The 14,000-nt window shown below is 42.4% G+C and overlaps 1 protein-coding gene across 1 annotated transcript in view; it reads right to left on the minus strand.

The window, feature by feature from the left end:
- Positions 1 to 307: 307 nt before the first annotated feature.
- The window catches only part of LOC133421389 (interferon-induced very large GTPase 1-like), a 62,172-nt gene continuing 48,479 nt past the window's right edge, over positions 308 to 14,000 (minus strand). The window contains exons 7-10 of the mRNA XM_061710955.1: positions 9,549 to 9,598; positions 8,910 to 8,988; positions 5,914 to 5,951; positions 308 to 5,827 (exon numbers count right to left, since the gene is read on the minus strand). Coding sequence (XP_061566939.1) covers positions 941 to 5,827; positions 5,914 to 5,951; positions 8,910 to 8,988; positions 9,549 to 9,598 — 5,054 coding nt within the window. The 3' untranslated portion in view covers positions 308 to 940. The remainder of the gene's footprint in view (positions 5,828 to 5,913; positions 5,952 to 8,909; positions 8,989 to 9,548; positions 9,599 to 14,000) is intronic.

Here is a 14,000-nt window from a genome sequence, read left to right on the forward strand (position 1 = left end):
TTGCTGAGGCTGCTGTTTAAATCTCCACAGACCCAAAAATATTAACTTCTGCACCCTGAAATTCTCTACAGAAATGAATTGATTAAAAACTGTTGGTGGTCTACAGCTGTGAAACCAGTCCTGCTTTGATATCATCACCAAACCTGAATCTGACAACAAACCCCTTCTGCTCCTGAACTGATCAGATCAATATCCCAGTTCCTGACTTGATGCTGTTTTCTGACGGTAAAGGGTTTGTCAAATTATTCTTTTAACAGTTTGTGTGTTTACACAAAGATTCACACTTCTTTTGATGTTCATGAGAGTTTAATAAGACAAAGGAAACATGCATATTTAAACGAAGAACTGGACAACTGAATATAACAATAACTTGAGAACATGAATCAATTTTTAAGAACCAAATGTTAAAACTCAGTTAATTGGAAAAGTTGTTTAAAAACAAAAATACAAACTGGAAACATGGAAACTGTATGAACATCAAAAAAGCTTGGTGCAGCTCAATCACAGGTTTCTTTAATTAAGCTGATGAAAAACACAATTTCTAATTAATGTGATCTTTTCTGAAGTCATGTAATCAGACAGATGCAACTAGAAACATGACGTAAAATCTGACAGTTATTTTAGCAGAGACATTTTCAACATTTTCTCAGTATTCTGAACTATTCATTATTTATTTCACACCCCAACAAAGCTACAATCTAAATGCCATGCTTGATCACATTTTCATGTTGAAATAAAGCTAAAAGAGAACAGAATAAAGAAATAAAAAGTCATGGCCAACATTAATTTTCCTGTAAGTAATTAACTGCTCTTTTCTTTGGAGACGTTTCTTTAGTATTTGTGTTTGTTCAGACTAAGCAGACAAATCTAAGAAGTTTAAAAGTGAAAGACATGTATTAGATCCTTTTTCTTCTTTTTTTTAATCACACATGCAGTTTCCTCACAACCTGAACATTTCATCAAGACTTTCAATAGCTTCCTCTTTACTGCAGTTTCTCCATTCACCAGGAATTTCTCCTTCACCCTGGAATTTCATCTTATAGCGGTCTTCCAGGTTCTTCTGAAAGTGACACACAAACCATTTCCAGTATGTCAGCTTGGATTCATCAGCAGTAATCCTCCATGATGCAAACCTCTCCCCTGCAGTTTGAAACTGTTTATAAGGAACAGTCTCATCTGAATCATGTCTGGGGTAGAAACTTTGGTCACTCACAACTAATGTGGTGCAGAAATCAATGACCAGATCCACTGTGCCTCTGAAGGACCCACCGTCAACCCCCCTAGGTCGATGAAAAGGTGCACTGTGTTTGTCCTTTTCTTTGTCCTTAATGTGGTCTGCGACTGTGGCGGTGCAAACAGCTGCACAGAAGGGACAACGTTCCCAGCAGCAGTTACACAGCTGTTCAATGAGGATTTCATCAGGTTTCTGTCTGAACTCTGTCACTTTCTCCAGAGAGAGGTGCTTCATCTCCTTGATGATGGATTTAAGAGCTTTCTCGGTCTCTTCTTTAAGAAAGTCAAAATCGTTGATGTCACTGAAGTTTTCACAACTGATGGTATCAAGTGTCAGTTTATTGTCCAGTAATCTGGAAAATTCCTCCACCCACATTTCTACATCTCCTTTCTTGGTCTTGACTTGCTCTGTTCCTTGAAATAAAGCTTGACTGACAAGTTTATCAATGTCATCCACATTCTTCTGGAGTTTTTTCAGGGAGTTATCTTTGTGCTCTGTGAAGATGTATTTCTTTACTTCTTGTTTTATGAAATCCTCCACTTGTTTCCTTGGATTTGTGATGTAGGTGATGAACTTACTGAAGTCTTCTTTCTCTGCTAGTGACTTCAACACATATTTCTCCAGGGCCAGTCTGTTTTCATTGAATGCTGGGAAGTTAGATCTCATATCTCCAGCAAGATGGATGGCAGTCGTGTTACAGACGGCCTCAACAGCAGAAACCTTCAGTCTTTCACAGATCATTTCTGCAAACACCACAGCGGATGAGTTTCCTCTGCAGTAACTCCTGAAAATGTTGTAATATCCCTTTTTCTTGCTGTCCAAATAGGTCAGAGCATCGTTTTTTTCTATGTATGTCTTGTGAGATTTTAAAATGCAGCTTTCTGCCTGGTCAAATACATAAAGAGACAGATCCACTGTAAACTCCTTCTTGAGTTGAAATTTCTTCTCTGCATTAAATTCTGTCACTGCCTGTTTAACATTGTGGGCCATTTTTTGCAGATAAGCTGAACTATAGCCTTGAGTTGCTACAGGCTTACTCTGAATGTACTCCAGGGTCTTCTGTTCAACATCATCAATGAGGGATCTGATCAGTTGCTGTTCTTCAAATCCTACTTTTGGTTCTGTTGTGAAGACTTTTTGCACCGCCTCCCATTTTTCTTTGGTATAATTCCAGGCCTCTTTAATTTTTTTCCCGTAGCTTGTGTCCTCGGTTTTTGTCTCCTCATGTTTGGATTTCTTGGCTTTTTGTTTTTTGTCTGTTGTTCTTTTATCATCTTCCGACTGTTGATTTTCATAATCATGGGATTTCGCGTGGGTTATATAATTACAGTAATTCCCAACTTCTGACAGCTTTTTATATCTCCCATTCTTTTTTGACTCATCAATGAGGGACCATTCAAATCCAAGCTCCAGAAGAACATGTTTCTGATCTGCTTCCAAGTTGATGTCCTCAATGGGTTTTGTACCTTTAGCAAATTCAGTTACCCAGCCTCCCCAAACTGAGTCAAACTGTTGTTTCAGTTCTTTTTCATCTTTTGCCTTGTGTTTCAACCGCTGAGCGAGCTCTTTGCTCTTCTGCAGCAGCTTGTTCTCATATTCTGTCGTCTTCTTATCAAGATTTTTCCGAGCTTCATTCTGCTGGATAACTTCATCCAGTTTTCTTTTGACTCCACTCACATGCTCGTCATGAAACTCCTTTATTTTAATTTTAAATCGGTCTCGCCACTGAGCCAGGATTTCTTTGTGTTCATCATTGTCAAAGAAGACAGCCATGTTTTTGGTTATTTCACCAAATCTTTTGCTCATTTCTTTTGAAAGATAATTGTGTTCAACCTTGTCAATTTGTCCCTTTTCAATTTTGGGATAAATCTGATTCTCAATGGTGAGCATCTCGGTCCTCAGGTCCCAGGTCCAGTTCCCATACTGGACCTCAAGTCTTCTGTACGCTGCAATTTCTTGTGCATTTTTGAAACTAAACACAAAGTGTTCGTTCATCAGGGCGGTCCACAGGTCCTTGACTTTGTTTCTGAAATGTGAGAGAGTGATCCCAGCAGATGCTGAAGCTTTGGACAGGATGAAGTTCTTCAGTTCTTGGACACTCTCACTGTAATCTGGATTTACAGGAGCCATTGGTGGACTTCCCTTCCACAGCTGGGCAAAGTATTTCACATCTTTTTGAATATCAAATTTAATGACATCATTGAAGCACTCAGCATCACACACCTCCTCTTTGGCAGCTAGTTGAGCCATCTTGTCCAGTTTTTCCTGCAACCGTCTCCTTCCGTCCATGTTTTTCTCTGCAGCTGCAATACTTGTAACATTCTGGTGAACAAACACACAACTTGGAGAAAGGTTCACTTTCTTCATCCTCATGAAAGCCTGAACAACAATCTGCAGGACATCTTGCATCTCAGCTGGATTCTCACCAAAGATGTTGATCAGTGTCAAGTTTCCCAGACCAACAACAAACGTTGCCAGTTCATTGTCGTGTTTAAGAGTGGTGTCACCTTCCAGCTCAAGAGCACGAAGTCCTTCAGTGTCCACAACTAGAATGTAGTCAAACTTGAAGTCTTCCTTGATTTCCTCTGACAGTTTGACCAGCTGCATGTAGGCGCCCCTGGTGCACCTGCCAGCACTCACTGCAAACTGCAACCCAAACATGGCATTCAGCATTGTGGACTTTCCACTGCTTTGTACTCCCAAAACTGACAAGACGAAAACTCTCTGGTCTCCCAGTTTGTTGATGACTTCCTGTAAAACACTAGAGATCCACGTTAAAGGCACGTGACCTGCATCTCCATCCATCAGCTCCATCGGGTGTCCTGATATCATCAGATCTGCAGCCAGTTCAGGGTATTTATTCCATTCAGTCTTTGACATCCGTGTTTGTTTCTCCTGAGATTCGTGAGCTTCATAGATCTGTCCCATCTCTCTGAAGATGTGCTCCAAACCAAACGTTGCTGATTGAAGGTCTTTTGACAACTCTTCAAGCTCAGTTTGCTTTTTCTTTAACAGAGCTGACTTGTCATGCTTGTTTTTTAAAGCCAGGACCTCGGACCACTTTTGATCATATTTTTGGAGAATGAAAGAGAGATCATCTGTGGAAAGAGCATCTATTTGGATCTGAGTCCATTTTAGGTAAAAAGCTTTGACTTGTGTTGGCAAACTCATGAGGTTTTTAGTGATTGACTCCATCAGTTTACTACAGGAAACAGCACGTTGTTCCTCCCGCAGCTTCTTCAGACGATTTTCCTTCTGACTCTTTTCTTCCTCAGCGCTTCCTTTGAGGTGATACAGTTCTTTGTTTATTCTGGACCACTCATGCCAAAGATGGCCTTGACAAGGAAGAAGATCATCTTTGATCCTGGAAACATCCATTCCCTGAGTCAGCTTTGATATTTCCATGGCAGCAGATTTTCCTTTTTGGCAGACTGGGTCATTTTCATCCACTTTGACTCCGGAGACCCTTGCTATCGATTCAAGCTGGAAGGATGTACGTGATTCAGACAAAACCTTTCCAATAATCTGTTTCAGCTCTTCACAAACATCGGACTGGTTTCTGTCTTTCAGGCCCAGTTTGTATTTTTGTGGTTTCATCTGAGTTGCATTAAAGTCATCATCAGCAACAAGGACAACAAGAGGTTTTTCAGACTTGGAAAGGGTCAATATGACTGCACTAATTTCGTTTTTTTTCAGAGTTGGCACAAGAACAACAATAACTGAAGACATTTGGATCAGTATTTCACGTTGTTTGTCAATCGATAGAGAATCTCCATGAAGATTACAGAAAGCAATGCAGTCTGTGAAGGAATCATCCGGTTTTCCAGCAGGACAGTACCAAGCAATCTCTGCTACACCGTCCATCAGATGACGAGTTTTGGTGCTGCCTGGACAGTTTCGATGGAAGAACGTGTTGTGACCTTCATTGATCAGCGTGTTCATAAGCTGAGATTTAGACTGAGACAATGAACCCAGACGGAGAAATGTCACCATGGGAGTGTTGGCTTTGCAGATTGGCATGCTCTTCATGATGACAGTGTTTGAATCATCTCTGATCTTCCATGTTTTATTTATTTGTCTGAAGGCCCACAGAGGACACTCAATATCTGGTTCAGCAGGGTCAGGAACAAGGAAAGGTAGAGCGTACTGGCACTGAGACAACTTTGTGATCATGTTCTGCTTAAGGAAGCTGTCTGAACAGTGAAATACTGCCATCTGAACATCCATTGGATGAATATGAGACTGCTCTGACTTATCTCTGACAACGGTGCTAAAAATAGCATCTAAGTTACTGTCATCTGTGTCATCACTGTCAGAAACCTGAACAGACTGGGACTGGTTCACCTCAGAACTGTCTTTCCGTACAGGGATGTATCTGGCTCTGTAATCTAACATCATCAACTTCTGAAGGAAAGTTTGGGCCAGATCTTTCTCAGATGTGTCATTGCTCTGTTTCACAGATGGACATATTTTAGCAAGATCTGCTGGTGAAAACTTGTGTTGATATCTGTCCAGAAGGTGAAGTCTGCTGAGTACTTCTTCAAAGTCTTTTCTCTGCGTCTTTTTGTTTTCTCCAGAAATGTCTGTTGATTGCTGTAATAATATTAAAAAACCTTTATCCTCTCTTTTATGTGAGAATAATATTGTATCAGAAACATTCTTTGAACAAAATATCTTACCTTCTTCTCATTTCCACACAGACCCACATCCAAGGTACCTGCCAACCAGGAATAAAAGGTCTGTGTTATGTGAGCTTATTGGCAGCAGTGTAAAGGTTTCAGGTACAGCCTCACCTACTTCTAAGGTGCATGGATAGAAGAAAGAAAGATGCTCTTTTAATGTTGAAGAGAGTTCTTTACGAAGGCAAAATAAATAGTATTAAGGATGGATGTTTTGAAGGCCTGAATGAACTAGATTTAACTTCTCATAGTCAGACTACCACACAAATGCAGCTGAGGGGGAGATAAACCCTACATACACATGTTGAACTGATCTAAACTGGCCTACGCATGATGCTCCGTCATTTCTTTCCCATTCTTTGACCCTGAAGTACTGGAATAAACCAGAACATAAAAAAGCATGAAATGGAAAGAGTTGTGAGTCTCTCACCATTTGTCATGGTTCGAAGTTGCTGCTGCCAACTAAAACCAAGATTTATCTGTAGTTTTGAGGCTTAACTGGTCAACCAGAATAGCCTAACGCTAACAAGCTGAAGGAGAGGACCGTCTCTGACTATCATGAGAGAGTTGGACTTACTGTTGTGAGTACATTTCTTTTATGTGCATGTCAATTATGACAAAGAAAAAGGTTTAATACAACGGTCTCGTTGAGCTGTACCATTAGGTTATACAAAGTAAGATAATGATTGACAGGCTACACCTGATCAAACACCTTTTTCAGGACCAAAACTGACTGGAAGAGACACTGTAGCAGTCGTCTGGTGAACCTTTCCAATTCTGTGTGTGTATGGATCATTACTTTCCAATAAGACTGGCTGCCCATCTGATCAACTGACTGATCATATGAGGTTCTTGTTTCCTCAGCTATCTGATTCTTGTTTGCTTCTCTTTAAAGTGTACCCTGCTTCATTTGTGCTTCTTTGTTGTTTTGACTCCTGTTTTGGAAAACACGTTGTTTCCTGTTTTATTTTGAAAGAACCTCCATTGATGTGTGACTCCCTCTGTTCTCTGCTGTGATAAATGTCTACATCTGTGTCTGGTTACCTTGATTGTGTATCTGTCCATGTGTCGCCCCATTTTCCCTCAATTCCCTGTTACTCTGTTGTTTGTACATTTGTCTTCCTGCTTGTCTCTCTGCTCCTGTTTTTTGTCACTTCCTGTTTTTCCTTTTAGGCGTTTCCATATGTTCTGTGGTGCAGTGGTTTTTGTTTAAAATTAAACTGATGTTTGATCTCTGTTGCATGCGTCATCTTCTGCATTTGGGTCCTTCACAGCATAACAAATCATTAAGGGTCTGATAGATCTGTTTATAATGTTTGATGAGTGACAGATTGATCTTCTCAGTATATCTAACCTGCTCTCATCAGCAGCGCGCTGGTAGACTCTGGGTCCAGTCATGTCAGTCCTTATCAGTTGTACAATCACAAACATGGATGTTCTTGTTTTATTTTGTTTCCACCATGTCTCTGTTCCAGTGGTCCCGGACGCACTCCAACGTGTGACACTTGAACTGTCTGGCCGGTCAGCCTGACCCAGAGGCCGACCACCTGAACTCTGTCTGTGTCGGTCTGGTCCCTCCTCCGGGCCCCTCTGCCCACCCTCTTCTGGGTTTAGATTTTTCCAGGAACATCTGGGAGCTGTTCTTTGGGGAGGGGGATCTATCACGGTTTTTGAGTTCATGTTCCTGTTTTATTTTGAAAGCCTCTGTTGTGGAAAAACTGGGAACAAGACTTGTTCCCAGTGCATGTTGGACTCCGGCAGGGCTGCCCTTTGTCACCGGTCCTGTTCATAATTTTTATGGACAGGATTTCTAGGCGCAGCCAGGGGCCGGAGGGGATCCGGTTTGGGAACCTCAGGATTTTATCTCTGCTTTTTGCAGATGATGTTGTCCTGTTGGCTTCATCAGACCGGGACCTCCAGCATGTGCTGGGGCGGTTTGCGGCCGAGTGCGACGCGGCAGGGATGAGAATCAGCACCTCCAAGACCGAGGCCATGGTTCTCGACCGGAAAAGGGTGGCATGCCTTCTCCAGGTGGGTGGAGAAGTCCTGCCTCAGGTGGAGGAGTTCAAGTATCTCGGGATCTTGTCCACGAGTGAGGGAACAATGGAGCGTGAGATTGACAGATGGATCGGTGCAGCGTCCGCAGTTATGCGGTCGATGTACTGGACCGTCGTGGTGAAGAGGGAGCTGAGTCGAAAGGCGAAGCTCTTGATTTACCGGTCAATCACCGCCCCTCCCCTCACCTATGGTCATGAACTTTGGGTAGTGACCGAAAGAACAACATCACGGATACAAGTGGCCGAGATGAGTTTCCTCCGCAGGGTGGCTGGACGCTCCCTTAGAGATAGGGTGAGGAGTTCGGTCACCCGGGAGGAGATGGAGTCGAGCCGCTGCTCCTTCACATTGAGAGGAGTCAGCTGAGGTGGCTTGGGCATCTGTACCGGATGCCTCCTGGACGCCTCCCTAGGGAGGTGTTCCAGGCATGTCCCTCCTCCCTAGTGAGGTGTTCCAGGCATGTCCCACCGGGAGGAGACCCCGGGGAAGACGCAGGACACGCTGGAGAGACTATGTCTCTCGGCTGGCCTGGGAACGCCTCGGACTCCCCCCGGAGGAGCTGGAGGAAGTGTCTGGGGTGAGGGAAGTCTGGGCATCCCTGCTGAGGCTGCTGCCCCCGCGACCCGGTAACGGATAAAGCGGGAGAAGATGAGTGAGTGAGTGAGTAGTTTTTATTTCATTTCATTTGACTTATATTTCTCTACTTTTTCATTGTTCTGGAGCCTCTGGAAATATAATTTTGTTCTGTTATTCACCGTATAGAGAACAATACCAAATGACATTTTTAAGTCTTAAAAAGCTAAATGTTGATCACATCATCAACATACAATGGTCACTACATAATACCCTCAGTGTTATTATACAGTTCTGTTGAAAATGAACATTATTTTACATTTTCTTAATCTTATAGTAATAATGTTATTGGATGTTTGCAGTGTTACCTTTCTCCTTTGTTTCCCACGGACCAGACTTGATCTCAGACTTCTTCTCCGAGTGTTCAGCATCACCACGTTCCTTCAGCTGATCACAGTAAGAATTTTTAGAGATTTTACTTTAATTTACAGTATACAAAGGTCAATTTTACTTTCCTTAAATGTTGCCAGCATATTTTTTATGTAATACTGTAATCTAACAAAATAATTTCTCAAATGAACAACTAGAGGTTGGGATTTAAATATGGTTCATAATAATCGGGCTAAAGAAAAAAAAACAGCAACGAACACATCGGACCGACCATTCAATTCCTTTCAACGTGTTTTCCAAAACTGTAAACGGTCGACAGAAACTTTAATCTACTTAATCTTATACAGAGACAGCATCTTCTAACTTTTTTCTACCTTTGCTCCTTTTTTTCCCCCACACTACACACACACACACATATTTATGTGTGTGTGTGTGTGTGTGTGTGTGTGTGTGTGTGTGTGTGTGTGTGTGTGTGTGTGTGTGTTCACATGTGTGGAGATCTTTCTTAGCTTTTTTATGTTACACATTTTTTCCAGTGTTTGGTTGGCCTCGCTATAGTTTTCCACATTCCTACATTTGCCTCAATAAATAAATACAAAGATGACTGGAAAACTTACTCTTATCTTGGTTTCAGCTGCAGCCTCCATCTTTCCATCTGCAGGATGATCTGAGAAAAAAGAGGATTGAACAGTTTAATACATGACAATTTGATACAACAAAGCATCCCAAATACATCTTATCTTCTTTTGTTCTTTCTCATAACATCAACGTCATCCCTCTTCAGTATATCTGCCCAGGTCTCATGACGACTCATCACCTGAGGGGTATTCCAGGAAGCAGGTTCAACAAATTCCGAGTTTAAACCTGAACTCCGAGTTAACTTATCCTGAGAAAGGAAAGTCGGAGTTTTCGGTTCCAGAACAGCGGATTTGAGTTAGTTCAATCAACTCTGAGTTTGTTAAGCTCGAGTTAAAAAGCCATCATCAGTAGAGCCCTGATACAAGGATTCAGATGTTGTTCTTCTGAAGATCCACATACTTCACGCCACTGGAGTTAGAAGTGTTAATACGTGCGTATGGCGAGTATGAGAGCAAATTTCAGAAAAAAAACACGAAACACGAGGAGAGAAATGGAGTGGGGGAAAGTTGCTGCAGTCAATGTGTAAGTTTGAATGCAGTATTCATTTAACATTTAAGTGTTTCTCAATCCGGGTCCTCGTGGGCCCCCGTCCTGCATGTTTTAGATGTTTCCCTGCACTAACACAGCTGATTCTAATTAAAGGTCCTCATTAGCTTGTCACCAAGGTCTGCACAGTTCTGTTGATGACACAGGTACTTGTATCACGGTGCGCTGAAGCAGGGTAACATCTAAAACATGCAGGACTGGGGCCATGAGGAACAGGATTGAGAAAGCACACTGTCTTATAGTATTACAGATGAAAGCAGTGGTGGAATGGTATTGAATGAAATGTTATTGGCCGGGTTTCCCAGATCCAACCTCTCTTAAGGATTTAAGAGAGGTTCAAAGAAGGTTTCAGGTAAGAGGGAACCCTAAGATACGGGTGTTTCCCAGATGACTTCTTAACACCGTTCTTTAGTTTCGCTCTTTCAGAAGCTCTTTGAAGGAGCTGTCCGGTTCTGAAACCAAATCAATCGATGCCAGACAAATCAGCGCATTTTCACACGCAGCACTGCTACCTAACGCACTAATTCCCTGCTGCCTGTGCGTTATGTGTGTTATAATGAAAAACTAAGATGATAAATATACTTCAATGACCCTTTTTCATGGTGAAAACAAGACGGCAACTAAATAAGAATTATCTTGGTAAGAGAATAATGAGGAAATGTATTATTTTGTTATTAAATGTGAAAGATGGACGAATTAGGACAAATTATCTTAACGAACAGCATATAGGACCACATTGTATTCTCGTGACTAGTAAAACAGAATCCTTCACCTCAAAAAAATATTCTGAAGTTTATTTAGCTGCCTTTTTCACTATTAAACAGAATATTGCATTCATCAACGTTGAATTTGCAGATGTTTGGAGACACGCGGCGGGTGTGTGGAGACGCGCAGCTGGTGGCTCACCTGCCAACACGGAGCTCACGCCAGATGAAGAGAAGGTGACGGCCATAATTGGCAAGACGGCATCTGAGGGCATTGAGGGCGGGGTAGAGGGGAACGAGGGGCTGTCGGAACCGGTGGATGAGCCATCTGGGAGCGGGGTCAGACCAGCACCACCAACCTCCCCGCCCCCGGATCCAAGTGAGTCCGAGGAATACGTCACCCTACACCCACTCCCGCCTGTCCCCGAGCTCCAACCTGCACCAGTAAGAACCGGCGTCCGCATGCGGGGTGGCCGCACACAGCGCCCTGCTATCAGCACCTGCACCTGCAGCGAGACGCTGGTGGAGCTGGAGAGGGAGAAGCTCGGAGTGCTGCGGCGTATGGAAGAGGGCGACGAATCATGATATTGATTCATTTCCTGACATGTGTTTATATTCATGGTTGAATTAAACTTGGTTCTCTTTTCATTCTTGTGTTGTGTGATTCATAGGGGTTTCAAAATTACACAGAGGGTCCCTGTGAATTGACCATTTTATTGATTTACTCCAAGAGTACTCGGGCCATGTGTGTGCGTAATGTACGCTTTACGCATGACACAGGCACCTCTTCCAGCCAAAACCACATGTAAACTCCCGAACACTTTCAAGAATACTTTGCTTTAATGTTCAATGCTACACCTTCAAAGCACTGAAAAAGCACTGAAACATTGCAGCAATAAAGTATTCTTGAAAGTTAGTGGCGGAGTTTAGTAGTTTTTAGACAGTTATGGGTGGTGTGGTGATAGTGGGTTTATTGCTGTTTTTTTTCTTAATGTTTGGGGATTAGGGGAGTTGGTTGGTGCTCAGGTGACTGCTTGGTGACTGGTGAAAGGGAAGTGAAATCAGAAAAACAGGTCGATGAGCTCCCGTCTTCTCTGGACACACCGGCTTGGTGGAGTGCTGCTCGGGCATCGTTCTGAGGTCCTGGGACTGGAGGTCCGGGGAGGTCCGGGGGCCGGAGGTCCGGGGACCGGAGGTGGGGCATCGTCGTCTTCAGAATCCGCGTCCTCATCCAAGGGAGGCGGCTCATCTGGTCCGGCGCGCACAGTCATGTGGAGCATGGCGGTGAGTGACTACGATGACACCACAACTCTTGGCAGGTGACAGGCGCAGCTCCCCCGATGAAGCCCTGAAGCATTTTTGAGTGTGGTACTTTATCTCATATATGCACGCAGATGTGGGATGTGTGCAGACAAATTATGGTAAATGATGATCCTTTTATTTTTGCGTAATGCATAAAACATATACAGGAACACACTTGTTATTCCTTATTTTTCCCCTTTGCTGTCACCAATGAATGCTAAACAATATAAATCTAAAGTATAAAATAAATCAAAATTTGTGCGGGGTGCATTGTTTTAATATCTCATTGCTTGGTGTGATATTGATTTGCCTGACGCGGCTGGATCTGTGAGTCTTTGTTCACTAAGATGGTTGTAAAGACTGGGTCAGCAGCATCTTTCATTTCCTTCTTAATGAAAGAGATACTTAAGCTAAGAGCGACTCTGGGAAACGCGATTTTCTTTCACAGGCTCCTTAAGAAGGTTTGAAAGAAGTCTTTCGCTGTTAAGAACTACTTAACTGATCTGGGAAACCCGGCCATTGTCATTTAGATCAGGGGCAGCCGCCACACCTCGGCTTCAGGGGAAATTTTTTTTATTTTATTTCTTTTTTATGCACTTATGGAATTACTCTGTGTCTATTTGTATTGATTTATTCTATTATTTAATACATATAAAATAACTACAAATGCATATCAGAAAAACATGATGGATTTCACTAGGTATTATCTTTCCCAACACTTATACCCCCCCTGCTCCCTCCCTCTCCTTTTTGCATTTGGACTTTAACTGTCTGAAGTTAAACTCGGATGTCCCTGTGATATTGTTGCACTGACATAGTGAATAAAATACGTTGCGTTTGTTAGATACGCTTTTTCTGCTCTCTCTGCCGCTTGCCCCATTGGCTGAATTGACGCCACTGAGGCAGGAAACAGAGAGAAACTCAGGCTTTATTGAAGTAAACCTGCTAGCGAGCAGGTTAGGTTCAGAGGCTCAGTTGCCGTAGTAACTGACTCAAAGTTTGAGTTAACTCGCTTTCTGGAACTGAAAACTCTGGATTTCCCTCATCTCAGGCTTAACAAACTCAGGATTTTCACTAAACCTGCTTCCTGGAATACCCCTGTGATCACTGTTTGACACAAGTCAGGTGACGCTCAGCCAAAGATGCTCAGGTCTCTTGAAAATGATTTGAATCTTAGTGCCACTAATCTGGACAGTTAATAAATCTTTATTTCTAAAGCACTTTTCATACATTAAAATGTAGCATAAAGTGCTTTACATACCGTACTTAAAAATAATACAAACTGAAAAACAGAACCCCCTCCACCCTGGAAGGCGATGCTCCAGTGTTACCGTTCTCCTTTGTGTCACATGGACCAGACGTGATCTCAGACTCTTCTGCTTTGTTGTCTTCATTCTGCTCTGAGGTTGCTCTGTATTTTAAGTTATCCTCAACGATGAGTGATTCAAAATATTGTCTTCATTTTGTATTCATTCTGATGCAATATGTTGTTAAGTCTGGATTTAAATGTGTAGAGCTTTCCAGTGAAATTATTGCTTTATATAAGTGAGAGATGGTACGATTGTTCTCTTGTTTACTGTGATCAGCTCTGATCTCCATTCTGAATGTGGAGCATGCGCAGTTCAACAGAGCGCAGAGGCCTTAGGGGTTCAAAAGTTTTAATTTTCGTTTTCATTGTCCATAATTGTCAGGCTTGTTGGTGAGCAATATAAACTAGCGTCGCTTGTGTTTCCAGTCAAGAAAATGTCACATGAAGAATTGTATAATTTTGGTGGTTAATTCCGAGTTTTGTTTTGGGTTGTTTTGCCGGTTTACAACCTAACTAATAATGGGAATGTGTGAACGTTATTGTGTGTTTGTGTGGCAATAAACATTTAA

This window comes from Cololabis saira, chromosome 21, assembly GCF_033807715.1.
Source record: "Cololabis saira isolate AMF1-May2022 chromosome 21, fColSai1.1, whole genome shotgun sequence".
Classification (NCBI taxonomy): Eukaryota; Metazoa; Chordata; class Actinopteri; order Beloniformes; family Belonidae; genus Cololabis; species Cololabis saira.